Raw genomic sequence first — 15,646 nt, 5'->3', positions numbered from 1 at the left:
CGTCTGGTAGCCTGAAGACTTGACATGGAGATGATAGAAAACAAGCAGGACTAGACAAGCGAGGACGAGGCTCAGATGGATCGATCTTTGGAATTCGCTTTCCGACTCGGCTGCCGATGGGAGGGTTACGTTGGTGACTGAGGTAAACAGAAGTGAGCCGCTGAGACGTGTGTCGTTGAGATATGTGCTGGTCCCATATCTTGGACCAGTGGGATATGACTCTAGCGCTGGAATAAAATATAGGATTAACGCGATGGAGTTCCTAATAGATGTCGAGATGAGCAATTGAGCCTGTATTGCAGTGAAGGAATCTTAGACATACATACACCGCAACATATCCATGTCAGCATGATATTTCTCCCAAGTTAGTTAATGGCTCAGGGCGGAATTTGCAATCCTCATTGGGGCGAAGTTATTTTTGATAATGAATTGCCAGGAGCGCTCAGGTCCTCACCTCATCTGCATATATATCTCTGCTGTAACAATTTCCACCCACCACAACGAAGGATCATACCACAATGCGCGATACGAATGGCAGCTGTAGGGTCGGAACCATTCACCTTGGAGCTCCCTGGAGCTCGTATCATCGTGTGCTCATCGATTGAGAGTGCCTCGATAGGCTCAGCTTCGTTTTTCACATAAAAAATGGTGCCCGATTGTTCATTGCGCCTGGGCTGAAATCCCTTTCGGTCGGGCAAGTCTGAGCTCAAGGGCAGCGGCGACTGGCTGTCACCCTCTTAATGGTTTCTTGAGAGACAAAAGGCAGGACATGCAGAAAGATTAGGAAGGTATGAGGTTAGCTGCGGAGGAGGCGAGTGCCAAACATCCCCATGACACAGGCTCCTCGCTTTGAGGTAGGTGGCGCACACGTAGCGAGCGCAGACCATTTGCCATTGGCTTGCCCCGGGGAGATCGCTCGTCATCAGGCCATACTCGGGCGATCATCAGACAACAGGACCTTCCACAATTAGTCGAGTTGTCCCCTTTGGAGGTCGATCAGATGTTGATTCTACCGTAAACGGCAGGTAGAAGGATGTCGAAGAGGAAGAAAGATGATCACTCCGCAGTCTGGAGACAGACTTTCGGTTGAAGCCGAAGCCGTGATGGGCTAGAGCGACCACGCCATTGATGCTTGTTGTCTTTGGCTGCGAAGTTGACATTTTCTTACCAAACCAAGTGGGCAATACCGAAGGTCTACCTTCCCCTGCTTGACGATCCGCCATCTTGCTGCCCATTCGACCTTGGCGACAGAAGCGATTCGTGCTGTAGAATTGAGGGGTGCATTTACCACCATATTGGCCAAGCTATGTACCAGTATGTGTCACAAGGCGTACACCTTACTGGCGCGTGCCAACTGCGATTGAAATACATTCGAAGGATTCGTCGCTGGCTGCCCCTACTCAGAGTCACGTCTCTATCACAGCCATGGATCGCGACGCTCGCCAGCTCAGATACGAGGTCTTCCAATTTATCCTGGAGAGGTGCCGCCACCCTACCGTCCAAGAGCTCGTGGTTCCTGGCTCGCGTGACGAGTCGCAGGTCACGCTACAGCTACGCAAGCTTCATGACCTCCACCATCTAAAGCTGCACGACGAGGGAGTGCCGACACCAACTCCGATCGCAATGGTCCACCCATTCTCCCATCTGTGAGTATTCCAGCAGCAGTAGCGGGAAGCTCAGCCAGCTAATATTCAAGTAGGCCTACACCCTATATCGTTGTAAGTGTCTTGAACAAAGACTCCGAATCCGTGCGCAACTGAATGTGAACAGTCGTTGACCTGCAGCTTGTCAGACAAAAGCAGGAAAGCTGTGGTGGGTGAATTGTGCATGGTGCGCGTTTGGTCTTGCTGCCATGCTGTCGCCGGGCGAGGTCAACGTCAAAGTCCTGACTCCGTCCCAAGGGGAGCTTTTGACCTTCGAAGTCGTCGATGGGGACATCACCAAAGTAATTGGTGAAAATGGAGAGAGATCACTGCAACAGTACTATGCCTTCTTCTCTGCGCCTCCCTCCAAGTGGTGGATAGACGTTCGTTTCGCCTGCAGCGGGATCCAGATTTGCACGTCTGAGCAAGAAGCCCAGAGCTTCGCTCAAAGACACGCCTTTCACCACGGCGATGTGATCAGCCTGGACAAACTGTGGAAATTATCAAAGGTAATTCTGCTACTACCAAATGAAGCCACGGCCAGTCTGCTAAGAATTGTCGCAGGCGTGGTATTCCAACAAGGCCGCTTACGACTATGACCGGATGACTCCACAGGAGGTAGAGAAGTTGTTCATGGACTTGGGTCTGACTTCGCTATATTGGACGAGTTGAATGTCCTGCTAGGGTAGGAGGAGCTCACTACCAGGAGCGTGAAGAAATCTAGTTTGCCGCCGAGTCCACGATGGGTCTATGCTGTTGCCTGTTCTAGGCTGGTGTCAAGTGCACATGCCTGGTCCCATGTATTCTTCTTGTGGCTCTCGGGTTTCACAATTGACTCCTGTGCCCAAATGTGCCGATGGATCCTTGGGGCAAGCCATAATCAGGCATCACGGTCTACCTGCGATTTCGCCACTGCCTGCGTGTAAGTTTCACTCAAACCGCTGGAAACCTGTTCTGGTGCCACTTACTTTGAATGATCTCATCCCATATTTCATCCATATAAAACAAGGACGATATGTGGCCTCCCGGCACCAGTTTGTGCTTGGTGGACCTGTAATTGTCGACCAGCCAGTTATTGGTGCTCCCGCCGATTTGGTCAACGTCTGAACTGACGACGAGGACTGGTTTCGACGCATGCTCTTCGTCAAGCTCCTTGGGCTCAAATCCCCAGTCGGAGTGTATCACGTCCGAGACCTCCATGAAGCCATCCCAGTTCACACAACATCGGATAATTCCTCGCGCCATCTGGTCCAAGAAGGCGTCCTCGGCCAGGTCATTCTTCTCCAGCCATTTGCCGAACGTCGACTTTTCTTCGTCGTCCATCTTGTCAATAAGCGTCTGCCGGAGGAACGTCTTCGCGCCGTCGACGGTGTGCAGTTTCGACTCGACTGCGAGGCGGAAAAGCCGCTGGAGAAGGTGGAAGGGAAGCACCCGTGTTGGGGGCCCGAAGGAGAACCAGTTCTGCCAGTTCAGTGTCTTCGCATAGCCTGGGTGGTATTTGAGGGGCGCGAAGCCGCTTAACAGGACGCACCCGACGATCTTGCGACCAGGAGGAAACAGGTCATACGGCGCTCCGTACAGCATTTGTGCCTGCACCGTGCCGTACGATCCTCCCGCAACGTAGAGGGCGTCAAAGGCGTCCGTGGGGTACAGATGCGCCAGCAAGGCGACCATGTCTCTCGCCAACGAGACGTAGTAGGGTACCTTCTTGTCGCGAGTGCTGGAATTCCCCATGCCCGGGAGCGTAGGCGAAATCCAGTGCACCCCGAGGTCGCGACACGGGGCAGGCGTGTTCGGTGCGGTGCCGACGCTCATGATGCCCGTGAAGAAGATAACGACGGTTCGAGACGTTGCGGGGCCGCTGTGGGCGTATGCCAGTTGCCGGTCGCCTGGTAAAGGGAGGATATGTTCCTCTTCTCCCTTTACCTTGTCATAGTCATCCATTGTCGCCATTATTTCCAAATTGTTTGAAGGTATAGAAAGTGCGCACTGTTATCAGTCGGGCTTTTTATTAGATGCCTGTTTGATCAAGGATTGTGCTTTTAAAGGGCAGCTCTTTGGTTGGTGCCTGGTGGCCAAGAGGTGTAATGACAGCAAAGGCCACTGACCAATGGAGCCTCCAAAACAGCTAGTAGGATCGAGATCACTTTCCTAGTAGGGCACTGCTAGTCGCAGATTGGGCGATAGTTTCAGTCGATCTTAAATGTATGTGAATGCTCAATGCGTGGTATAGGAGCTGGCAAGAGCTCGGTGCTGGGAGATGGTGTATACACTCCCGGGTTCATGGTTCTCTTGGGTTTGTGGGCGCAACTCTCTTGTATTAGTTTCCCAGAACCACCTCGCTGACAAGGTACAGGATTCAGCCGCACTGAGCCGTAAGTTTTCAAGAGCTGCCCTTTTCTTGTCACGCTGAATGCTGTTCAATCCTGGCTACGCGTCCGGCCCGTTGGGCTTGAAGACCACCTTGTTGACCTCGGCCCGTTCAAAGCGCCGCAAAGCATCTACACACGATTCATCCAGGCCCGGCAACACCAGATCTATGAATCCCATCTTCTCGATCGTGCTTTTGTTCCGGATCAGGGCTTTCAGGGCCTCGTTGAATACGAACCTTGCCGGGCACCGGCCGAACTGGATGTGGACATTCTTGTTGTAACAGTCTGCGGCCGTGAATGGGAGCTCGCCATTATGTACGCCTATTGCCGGTGTGGTGAGCGTTGAATCAAACAAGGGGCCAATGTGAGTAACAACATACCTACTGAGCTGATCTTGCCGCCCGGACAGATAACGTCGTAAGCAGTCTTCAGCGCGGGACTCAGACCAACCACTTCGATGACTGCATGAGCGCCATTGCCGTCCGTAAGGCTCAGTACCTCTTTGACAGCATCTACCGTCTTGAAGTTGAGAGGGATGCAGCCCAGGTCTTTGGCCCGTTGCAGACGATCAGGGACCGAGTCGATGGCGATAATTCGCGCGGGTTTGTATTCGAGGGCGCAGATGATCGAACAGAGCGCTACAGGGCCGCAGCCGATCACTACCACGGTCATGTCCTTCCACTGATCGCTTGGAGTTTCTCGGAAGGCGTTTCTCGCCCCGTTGAATCTGGTGTGCCGTTTCATCAGCCGGGCCTTGCGATCAATGGAAAAAGTAGGTGATTGGGGAAATGTCTGCCTACCCGGTAGGAAAAATGTCGGTCATCAAGATCAGCAGCTCTCCCAGGTCACCTTCATGCGGAGTGTGAAACAGCGTGGAATCTGCCAACGGCACTCTGAAATACTGGGCTTGCGATCCGTCCAATGCGACGGATCCAAACGACTTGCATTTCACGCAACGGCCGGTGATGCCCCTCTTGCAATGGAAGCATTCGCCACTGCAAATATTCAGTCTTTGCAATGCCAGAAACCGGACCATAGTACGAACCAACTGATGGTGAACGGGGCGATTATTCTGTCGCCCTCTTTGAAGTTTCTGACCTCGCTGCCGACCTCATGCACGATGCCCATGCCTTCGTGTCCACAGATGTAACCGGGCTGCATGTTGATCTTCGAATGCCCTCGATAGCGGTGCAGCTCACTTCGCGACATTCCACAGTCAGCACTTGAGAGCATTTAATCATACCGGAGGAGATAATAGTACCTCCCACACAGCGCTGCAGAGGTTGTTTTGACCACCACATCCGTCGGGTCTATCACGTGAGGGACTGGGTGTGGTCAGTAACACATTGCCAGGCAAAAGTGGCTTGTCTCAACGGACTTGATCGGTCTTCTAATCTCACATCATATGGGCCATGGAAAACGAGTGCTTTCATCGTTTCAGCGGAGCCCATTGTGGCGGGTTCAGTCGAGCGATGGGACGACGAGGCTGGCCTCCTTTCTTTTCGACGATGTGAATCGGGTGGTGGTCGCGGGAATCCCTGATGGCGAAGGCAAGCTGCTCGTCCGCTCTGAGTTTGCACTCTCGACGACACTGCACTTCTCGAAATGTCATGGATCACTTCGCCCCATCAGTAATGACCGGGTCCCCCATCTATCGATCGCTTCTACTCCATGCGCGTTGGAGAGAGCGCTCCTCGGTAAATGCTTCTGCGGGGAAACAACCTCCGGCAGGATCTCAATCACCGGGAAAAACGCCGAGTACGGCGGCACGTCACGCCTCATTGTGGTGATCAATGGTATGGATATGGCGCAAATGTGGTCGAGGTCCTTAGTTGGATTCTCACAACGCCAAGTCTGTCGAGACGGATGACAGCCTTGCGAGCCTGGTCATGGCCTCATGGACCTTTCTAAATCCTGTGACATCAATCCTTCGCATACCTGACAGCTCCGAGCTCCCTAAAAGCCAGCAAAGGCACACTCAGATACCGATCGTTATGCTTTTGATATTCAAGTATTCCTCCAGCGCCGCGATGCCTCCTTCCCGGCCCAATCCGCTCTCCAGGACACCGCCGAACGGCGCCTCAGCCGCGCTGACCAGCCCGACTCTGACCCCGACCATGCCCACCTTCAACGCTTCACTGACCCTCCACAGCCGCGAAATGTCCTCGGTGTAGAAGTACCCGGCCAAGCCGACGTCGGACGTGTTCGCCATCTTGATGACCTCCGCCTCGGTCTGGAAAGGGGCCAGAAAGGCCAGTGGGCCGAAGGTCTCTTCCTTCATGAACTTCATCCCCGCCGTGCCTCCCTTCACCACCGTCGCGGGGAAGAAGTTGGGGCCCAGGGTGTTGTCCTTGCCGCCGGCATGGACCCGAGCTCCCTTGCCCAGAGCGTCGTCCAAATGATCTTCCACCTTCGCGATGCCCTTTCCGGCGTACAACGGCCCGAAGTTGACCTTTCTGTCCCACACGGACCCGTAGGTGAAAGTGCGTTTCAACCCGTCCGTCAAGGCGTCTGCGAACTTGTCCAGTATTGATGCATGCACGAAGATGCGATTTGCACAGACGCATGTTTGCCCCGACGATCTAAACTTGGAAGTAATGAGACCTGGACGGTGTTAGATTGCATTTCCCCACCGTGAAAATTGTTGGAGGGCCGTTTTCCCGTAGACGATAGATCCGATAGAAAAGGGAAGAGAGAACACATACCCGCCACAGCCTTCTCGATATTGGCATCTTCAAACACAATAAACGGGGCGTTCCCGCCCAGCTCAAGACTGGTCTTCTTGATCGTTTTGGCACAGATCGTGTTCAGCAGACGGCCCACGGCGGTCGACCCCGTGAAACTCAGGTGCTTGACCGCCGGGTGACTACACAGTTCCTCGCCGATCGCCGGAGTGTTCTCGACGCCGGCAGTGACGATGTTGAACACGCCAGGCGGGCCGCCCGCGCGCTCAAACAGCTTGGCGAGCGCAATCGCACACAGTGGCGTTTCGGGCGCTGGCTTGCACACGACCGTGTTGCCGGCTGCGATCGCGGCGCCCACCTTGCGGGTGACCATGGCCACGGGCGAGTTCCAGGGCGTAATGCAGGCGACCACGCCCTGAGGCTCCCGGATCGTCAGGATTCGGTTGTTCCCGCGCGCCGCAGGGATGGTCTCGCCGAAGGTGCGCTCGATGCCGCCCTCGAACCAGTCGATAAAGTCGACCGCATACTGTACGGTGCCGAGTGACTCGGTGTACGGCTTGCCTAGTTCGAGAGTGCACAATGCCGCGAGGTCTTCCCTGTTGGCCTTGATCAGGTCGGCCCAGCGCCGCATCAGCCACCGCCTCTCCCGGTGGGGGGTGAGTCTGTACGTCTCGAAGGCTCTGCTCGCCGCTTCGATGGCGTTGCGGGTGTCTTCAGCGCCCAGGTCGGCGATGTCACAGATCTCAGCATCGTCCTCCGGGTCTACATTTCGCATTAGAGACGAGAGGAGATTGCTAGCCTCAGGAGCCGCTGGGCGCTCTCTCACCCGTAAGTTTGAACGTCTTGCCCGACGCGGCACCAACCCATTGGCCTCCGATCAACGACCGCGTGTCAATGAGAGTCAAGTCTTTGAACTGATGTTGCAAACGTCAGACCCGTGCCGTCGCTATTGAATATCCATCTCTCACCTCGTACGGTATAGACTTTTTGAACGGCGACTTGTTTGACATCGTGGCGTAAAAGTTGCGCTGTGATCTCACCGAGGCAAAAGCAGCTGGTCGTCTTGCAGAACGCTTTGGAGGCACATACAAAGGTCTGAACGGCAGGGGTCGAACCTCGCTGATTCTCGAAAGCCTCGTCCAATTTATCCGCATGGCGCTCAGGTTCAAGCCACTGATGATGCTCTCCGAAACTCCATCCACGCCTCGCCAGCCAGGCGCAAAAAAGTGCCCCTAGCAACCCCAAATGTTGACAGGCTGCGGGGAGGGCGTGCCGAGAGAAAAAAACCATCACCAAAGGTCGGGCGTTGTCCCGCTTCGGAGAGTGAGTCTCCGTTTCGGCATGCTGACGAGCTAGGTGACTTTTGGTGGTGGTCGAGGGACGTGGCAGATTTGTTCTCGCTCGCTCGCTCGCCTGCCTCCGTAGCGAAGCTTCTAAACAAACTGCGATGGCTCGTTGTTGTTCGGCGGATATAACTAAACAAGAAAGCTTTGAGCGTCGAGTAAAATGTTCTATCTATCTGCTACCTCTTCTGTATGTGACTATCCTAGAGATTAAGATGGCCACTCCAAAGGAAGCGGGCAGATGCCTGACTTCATATATGCTTTTTCTGGGGACCCTGTAGAATACAAAGGGGGAGCTGGTCGCCTCTACCAGACACCTGCGAAGGTATTTAATCTTTTCCACAATTGCCCTAAGTGCTAGGTTGAGGGGAGTAATAGTGCTATTCAGCGACGGCAGCGACACTTTGTAGGCGTCTACAGCTTCGCCAACTGTCCGGTTTGTAGAGACGATCTCGCAGCCCATTGAGCAGCCGCTTTGCCCGCCCGGCGTCCAAACACCGCGCCTGAAGTGAGGCCACTCCCGCCGGGGTAGTTGGAATAGAACAGCCCTCCAAGCATTTCGCCAATGCAATACACCCCCGGTATGCCCTCCCGGGTCACTGCACTCTTCAACTGCGCCGTCTCCGGGTTCACAGACAACCCGCCGAATGTGAATGTCACTCCACAAGAGACTTTGACAGCGAGGAATGGCCCTTGGTCGATTGGAAGCGCCCAGTTCGACTTGGCCAGCGCCAGTTTCTTAGTGGAGGATTGTGTCGAGAGCCCGTCTTTGATGGCCGGGTTCCAGGTCGCCGTGGGGTGCTCTTGCCGATGAGCATAGACAGCTTCGTTGTACTCCCGCAATGTACTGATGAAGCTCTCGCGGTTGCGCAGTCCCCGTTGCGCACATTTGTCGGCCAGTTCCTCGATGGTATTGGCGGTGATTCTCTCCACGCGCTCCTCCCGGTATTCCTCGGTTCTCAACCAAGGGCTCGTGCGAGAGTCCCATACTTGGAACGCCACGCTCTCGGGCTGGGCGAGGATCGCACGACCAAATATGGCATAAGTGTAGTTCCGGAGATCGACTCCTTCGTCCACAAACCGCTTCCCTTGCGTGTTGATCATGACACCGAGAGGGTATCCGGATTTTGTATATTCGTTCGATGCCAGTCGATCGCCAGTGTTGGGGTCCGCATTGGCATCCCACGCAACCGAGTGGCATCCGCTCCAGTTCCCAGCTGCTAGAGCAGAGACGTCTCTCATAGCTATTTCCAGACAGTCGCCCGTGTTGAAGGGCGTCCCACGCACCAGAGCCATATCCCATCCAGGACCTAGGTACTGGCACCGTAGACGCGGGCTTGCTTCGAAGCCTCCCGCGGCAAGAATCACGGCCCCAGCCTTGATGGTGTGTTCCTTTCGGTCTCGGTGGACGGTTGCATTGACCCTGCCATTGGCCTCTACCGACAGACCGGTCAGAGCGGTGTTGAAGGAGAGCGCAATCTTCTGCCGCCGCGCCATCTGGAGGTAGTCTTCGATCAGACCTTTACCTCCGTCCTGAGTCTTGAGGTGTAGCCCGCCCCAGAATTTGAATCGACCGTTGACCTCGTAGGCTTGTCTGTTGAATGAGAGCTGAAACCTGACTCCATTCTGAGCCAGCCATTTGATGGCCGAATTGGAATCTTTGATTAGAGCCGTGGAGAGCTCGGGGTTTGATCTGCCCCCACAGATACGGTGCATATCATCAGAAAAGTCCTTCTCCGTGTAGGGATCCAGATCGATCTTTCCCGCTAGCTCTGCGTCCACATTGTTCACGATGGGCAAGAGGTCGTTTAGGCCATGATGAACGGTCCGGTATGCTCCAGCAGTAAAATAAGAATTCCCGCCCGCCCAGGATTCGGGACACTTATCGATGAGTAAGATCCTCTTTGCCCCTGACTGAGAGGCCGAAAGGGCGGCAGCGAAGCCAGCATTGCCGCTGCCGACAACAAGCACGTCGCACGCAGCGGGCAAACTCATATTGATCTTGTAGTCTTCTGTTGTTCAGTCGAAAGTGTGTTTGTTGATGTGAAGATTTGATTGTCAAGGCTTCAGCAGTATAAGCAGTATATATTAGGCGAAAGCAAGACCCAAGTCCCGTCTCAAGCTGGAACACACGAGGCTGTGATCAGGTCACTGTCCTCCTCTGTAATTTCGTCCTGCTCGATATCATTGGTGGCGGTGTAGACCTCTCATGATCGAAGCTGATAGACGGCAGGACAGCGACCGACCTCTCCCCGGCTAGCCCCCAGCTTCGGAGACTCTCCCTCCGCAGACACGGGTTGATAGAGCATCAAGCTCCGCCATCCCTGCAGAGTCCAAGCCGCGTTACCCGATGCTCACTGGCACTCACCGTCCTCTGCGTGCCGCTAGCGAGAATCTGGAGTACATCCTGCGGGGAAGGGCATTGCTCCAGACTTATCCCTCTCCCGTCCTTCCAGCAGGTCTAAACACCCCCATGTGCCGGCCCAGCCTCGCACCGCCAAACGCAAAGGGGCATGGTGTTGGCCTGTATCTTCGGGGCCCATTACTCCAGGAGGTTCCAGGCGGTGTCTTCTGATACTTAGAGCAAGGCCGTCGTCCCTATCTCGCTTTTCCAGAGCAAGTCTCCTGTGTGCTCAGTTGCCCACTGTCTTCCTTTTCGAAAAGCGCCGTCTTTGCTTTTGTCAAGGCATCTCGCAGTGTCTCTTTTGTGCTTGGAGTCATTACCATGACCAACACCGCGGGCGTCAAGAATACCGCCATGCACCATGTGGAAGATGCAGAGAAGCAGAGCCACTTCAAGGACCTCATCTCCGAGCAGGTGCAGCACGATGCCGACGAGCTCGAGCAGAAGTACCACATCCCGCTGAAGGCGGTGCTGGAGTCTCATCTCGAGGAGGACCCCAAGACCGTCCGCAAAGTCATGTGGAAAGTCGACCTGCGTCTTGTGCCCATGCTCTCTCTGCTCTACATGTGGGCGTTCATCGACAGGTCCAACCTGGGAAACGTGAGTACTCCCTCATTATACATCAATGTGTCTCTTGGGACAACAACTGACCATGTCCGCAGGCCAACATCGCCGGCATGAGTGAAGACCTCAAGACCAACATCGGCAACCGCTACTCCGTCTTGGCCATGATTTTCTTCGTTGGATACTGTCTCGTCGACATCCCGGCGACATTCCTTGTCCGAAAGGTCGGCCCTGCTCTGTGGATCGGTACCATTACAACCATATGGGGCGTCGTGACCCTCTGTCAAGGCTTCGTCAAGACCTGGGGTGAGCTCGCCCTGTGCCGTGTCCTCCTCGGCTTCCTCGAAGGTGGTCTCGTCCCGGCAGCCATGTTTCTGCTGTACAACTGGTACACACGCTACGAAATCCAGGCCCGCATTGCCGGGTTCTACGTGATTGGCAATGCTTCCAGCGGCCTGGCCGGGCTGCTCGCCTACGGGATCGAGCAGATGGCTGGAGACTCCGGGTTGAATGGGTGGTCGTGGATCTTTATCATCGTAAGCCCAAGTCTACTTTTCCCCAGGTACAGAGTGGCATCTTCTGACTGTTTGGATACAGGAGGGCATCGTCAGCACCATCGTCGGCCTCGTCTCCTACGTGGTCATGGTCGACTTCCCCGAAAAAGCCACCGTCAAAAACTCCCTTGGCCTGCCCGGCTTTTTGACGCCCGAGGAAGCCGCCATCGTTCTCGCCCGCGTGGAGCGTGATCGTGGCGACGCCGTCGAGGACAAAATCACCTTTCGGATCGCCATGAAACACTTTCAAGACTGGAAGCTCTGGGAGTTCACCCTGTACCTCCTGCTCAACAACACGGGCGTCTACGCCTTCTCATACTTCCTGCCCGTGATCTTGAAGGACGGCTTCGGCTACTCGACCGGCCGGGCCCAGCTGCTGACTTTCCCTCCATACGCGGCCGGGGCGGCGTGGATCATGATCTGCGCGTTCACGGCCGACCACTTCAAGATCCGCGGCCCGGTCATGCTCTTCAACGCGTCCATGTATATTGTCGGGGTGTCCCTGACGGGTTTCGCCGACAACGTCCACGCACGCTACGCCGGGGTGTTCTTGGGCGTCATGGGCATCATCGCCAACATCCCTACCCAGTGGGCCTACGCGCACAACAACATGGTCGGGCAGAACAAGAAGGGCCTCACCATGGCCCTCATGGTCATGGGCGGTGCCTTTGGCGGCATCATCGCAGGCAACGTGTTCCAGTCCAAGGACGCGCCGGGCTACAGATCGGGCCTCTGGATCTGCATTGGCTTTCAGGTGAGCGCAAAATATCCCTCCGGACGGGGCGACTCCAAGATCGAATTTACTGACCTGCCGTCTAGATGCTCTACTTCGTGCTTGTGGCCAAGAACTTTGTCATCTTTTACATCCAGAACAAGCGGGCCGACCGTGGCGAGATTGTCATTGAGGGACAGCCTGGATTCCGATACACCTACTAACCGAGTTTCGCTGCGAAGGAGGAAAGACATGTGACGAGTGCTCAAGAGGATTTCAAGTTTAATTTTCATCGGCGAACATTAGCCTTGAGGAGCGTGAGCTGCCTGCGATCGAATATGAAGAAGGGAATGCCCCAATGTAGACGTCTATTCTAGTTTGGCCCAAGCTGCCACCCCTGAAATTGGATCCGTACTCGGTATTCTCACTCCACTGAAAGCATCCCCTTTTCTCGGTAATCGTTTCTTTGATCGAAGAAAGGGGTTGTTGGTAAAAGACTCCACTTGCGAGAGCAGATCAGATCAGATAGATTCCCATGCGTTGGACCCGTGCTTGTTGGTAGCCACGGCAATGCCACTGCCACTGCCATTCTCCAACTACTGGTGCAAAATCCCCCTTTTGGGGGGGGGGAGGGACCATCGGAGAGAGATTCTCCCACCGAGTCAAACACCCCGGATGGTAGACTTCCGCGCAGACTTCGCAGAGAGAACACATCCGGACTTGCAACGTACAAGTAATGCACCAGACCAAAAACGCGCTTGAGGACGGCTACATGTCCCGATTTGGCGGCGTCGGGTGGTCGTAGATATACAGCCCTCACAAGACCATCTGTGCTTCGCTTTTGTTGTCATCGACGTCGCAGTCGTTTGTTTTTGTTTTCCTCACCCCCCCTCATTTGGCCCAACACCTGTAACCTCTTCGGCAAAAATGGCCACCGGCTCCAGCTGGAAGATGGCCCGGGAGGAGCTGGTCACGATCTCGATCGCGGACGCGACAGACCGCTCGCGACGCGCCCTCCGCGCGGTGGGCTTCACGGACCAGGACGCCGACACGATCTGCGCGCACATCATGGACGCCCAGCTGCGCGGCTACGGGCCGACGGGGCTGGCCAGGGTGCTCACGATCGCGGAGCGGGTGCGGGAGAAGCTGGTGGGCAGCGCGGACATGGTGGTGACGCGCGAGCGGCCGGCGTCGGCGCAGCTCGACGCCCACGGCGCGATCGGGTACCTGGCGGCGCACCGGGCGACGGAGCTCGCCATCAGCAAGGCCAAGGCGGGCGGCGTGGGCGTCGTGGGCGTCAGCGACACCTTCTACGCGGGCATGCTGTCGTACTACGCCGAGATGTGCACGCGGCAGGACCTGGTGGCGCTGGTCACGGCCAGCGCGGGGCCCTGGGTCGCCCCCGAGGGCAGCTCGACGCCGCGCTTCGGCACGAACCCGCTGTGCATCGCCTTCCCCTCCGCGTCGAACCAGCCCGTCATCTGGGACATCGGCACGTCCAAGATCATCCACGCCCAGGTCAAGCTGGCGCAGCTTATGGGCGAGGAGCTGCCCGAGGGCACGGCCTTCGACGCCGACGGCCACCCGACCCGCGACCCCTTCCGCGCCTTCGACGGCGGCGCCATGGCCGTCTGGGGCGGCCACAAGGGCAGCGGCTTGGCCATCGCCATCCAGCTGCTGGGCGCGCTGGCCGGGGCGCCCGCCCACACGGGCACCCACGACGGCTGGGGCGTGCTGGTCATCGCCATGGACCCAGAGATGTTCCGGCCCCTCGCCGACTTCAAGCGCGAGGTCGCCGCCTACTCGGACACCATCCGGGCCAGCCGCCCGCTCGAGGGCAATGGGCCCATCCGGATGCCCTTCGATCGGAGCTGGGAGAGCCGTGAGCGCACGCGGGAAGGAGGGGTCGTCGAGGTCGACAGGTCCGTGCTGGAGGGCTTGCAGAAGCTGATAGATGGAGCAAAATAAGAAATGTTACTCGTGGAATGACGATATCAACCAAGACCTATCTCAAGTTTGCGTGGCTAAAGCTGTTCGATCAGTAGTTTCCAGCTCGTTCAAGGGCGTTCGTTTACATGCCGTATCTCCCGTCAGTGGAAGACGCAGCCTACGCAAAGTCGAAGATATACCAATGATTGAACGTCCATGTATCCCATTGTGTATCAAGCTATAGTATTCTAATCTCCCCAACCTGAAACGCATCGCAAAACCAGTCCTGCGGCATCACTCGTCCTGCTGCGGGAACTTGTCCAGCCACTCCTCGTCGCCGCCAATGTACCGATAGATGACCTTGGAGTCCATGCCGGCGCAGCGCGGGTCCTTGCCGGCCTCGACGTAGGTGTTCCAGGTGGTGGGACCAACGCACAGCTTCGCGCCGACGCGCTCGCACGCCGCGATGGCCAGGCCGATGTCCTTCTTAACGTACTCGATCTTGAAGCCCGGCTTGTAGCCCCGGGACGAGGGGGCGTCGGGGCTCAGGCCGGGGACGGGGTTGGCCCACTGGGCATTGCGGTTGCAGCCGGTGGTGGTCTTGAGGATGTCCTGCAGCGTTCGCGGGTCCATGCCGGACTTGATGGCGAAGTTGAACATCTCGGCGTTGAGCAGCGTGATCGACGAGCTGAGGTAGTTGTTGCAGAACTTGGCCGTCAGCCCCAGCGACGGGCCGCCGCACGTGTAGATGTTGTGGCCCATCAGCGCCATCAGCGCCTTCAGCAGCGGCAGCAGGGGGTCCGACTTGGCGCACCCGATCATGAACGTGATGGAGCCCTTCTTCGCGCCCGCCGTGCCGCCCGACACGGGGGCGTCGAAGAAGTGCGCCCGCGGGTGCTGTTTGCGCGTCTCCTCGCCCACCTCGAGCGACGTGGCCGTGTCGATTGTGCTGCTGTCGATGAGGATCTTGCCGCTGAGGTCTTTGGCCGCCAGCACGCCGTTTTCCGGATCCAGGTAGACTGCTCGGACGTGTTTGCCCTCGGGGACCATGGACATGAACAAATCCTATTCGCAAGGGACTTGGGTTAGCGAGACTGGAATGGTACCGCCATCCAAACAGGAATGGAATGCATACACTCTTCTCGGCGACCTCTCTTGAACTGCTGCAGGGATCTAGCTTGGCCACTGCGCCCGACTCCTTCAGCCCCCTCTGCATTGACTCCGGGTTCACATCGTAGAAGTGTACCGTCGAGGTCTCGGGCAGTTTGCTGACCAAGTTGGAAAACATGGGGAAGCCCATATTGCCCAGGCCCACGAAGCCAATGTTGGCGGGCAACTGAGGTTCCGCGTACGAGCCCATTGTTTGGATACTGCTGGCTGCTGATGTTGGTGGTGGTTGATTTGTTCGTTTGTTTGTTTTTCGTGTGATGAACCTATGCCA

At 56.4% G+C, this 15,646-nt stretch overlaps 4 protein-coding genes across 4 annotated transcripts; 1 reads left to right on the top strand and 3 right to left on the bottom strand.

Annotated features, from left to right (window-relative positions):
* The first annotated feature begins 1,349 nt into the window (after positions 1-1,349).
* Positions 1,350-2,656, top strand: PV07_01970 (uncharacterized protein). The gene is made up of 4 exons (XM_016388554.1): positions 1,350-1,646; positions 1,700-1,718; positions 1,793-2,152; positions 2,208-2,656. Exons 1-4 carry the CDS (start codon positions 1,426-1,428, stop codon positions 2,313-2,315), a joined length of 708 nt encoding a protein of 235 aa, XP_016255482.1. The 5' UTR covers positions 1,350-1,425; the 3' UTR covers positions 2,316-2,656.
* PV07_01969 (uncharacterized protein) lies at positions 2,137-3,642 on the bottom strand. Its single transcript, XM_016388553.1, has 2 exons — positions 2,612-3,642; positions 2,137-2,555 (listed from the first exon to the last, which is right to left on the bottom strand). Exons 1-2 carry the CDS (start codon positions 3,594-3,596, stop codon positions 2,524-2,526), a joined length of 1,017 nt encoding a protein of 338 aa, XP_016255481.1. The 5' UTR covers positions 3,597-3,642; the 3' UTR covers positions 2,137-2,523.
* Positions 3,643-5,993: 2,351 nt separating this feature from the next.
* PV07_01968 (uncharacterized protein) lies at positions 5,994-7,709 on the bottom strand (the record flags this gene model as incomplete). The annotated part of the gene is made up of 4 exons (XM_016388552.1): positions 5,994-6,619; positions 6,721-7,461; positions 7,526-7,613; positions 7,668-7,709. The coding sequence occupies 4 exons, from the start codon at positions 7,707-7,709 to the stop codon at positions 5,994-5,996; spliced, it is 1,497 nt and encodes a 498-aa protein (XP_016255480.1).
* Positions 7,710-8,456: 747 nt separating this feature from the next.
* Positions 8,457-10,037, bottom strand: PV07_01967 (precorrin 3B synthase CobZ; the record flags this gene model as incomplete). Its single annotated transcript, XM_016388551.1, has 1 exon — positions 8,457-10,037. One exon carries the CDS (start codon positions 10,035-10,037, stop codon positions 8,457-8,459), a length of 1,581 nt encoding a protein of 526 aa, XP_016255479.1.
* Positions 10,038-15,646: the final 5,609 nt, after the last annotated feature.

The sequence above is a fragment of the Cladophialophora immunda genome (genome assembly GCF_000835495.1).
Source record: "Cladophialophora immunda strain CBS 83496 unplaced genomic scaffold supercont1.1, whole genome shotgun sequence".
Lineage (NCBI taxonomy): Eukaryota > Fungi > Ascomycota > Eurotiomycetes > Chaetothyriales > Herpotrichiellaceae > Cladophialophora > Cladophialophora immunda.
This window is presented reverse-complemented; position numbering and strand designations above follow the sequence as displayed.

What these genes read in the sequence shown, in the direction of transcription:
- PV07_01970 (XM_016388554.1), top strand. Translation starts at nt 1,426, where the DNA reads ATGGATCGCGACGCTCGCCAGCTCAGATACGAGGTCTTCCAATTTATC. An exon ending in AACTGTGGAAATTATCAAAG is followed by an intron (nt 2,153 to 2,207) that starts GTAATTCTGCTA and finishes GAATTGTCGCAG; the next exon opens with GCGTGGTATTCCAACAAGGC.
- PV07_01969 (XM_016388553.1), bottom strand. Translation starts at nt 3,596, where the DNA reads ATGGCGACAATGGATGACTATGACAAGGTAAAGGGAGAAGAGGAACAT. An exon ending in ATGGGATGAGATCATTCAAA is followed by an intron (nt 2,556 to 2,611) that starts GTAAGTGGCACC and finishes ACACGCAGGCAG; the next exon opens with TGGCGAAATCGCAGGTAGAC.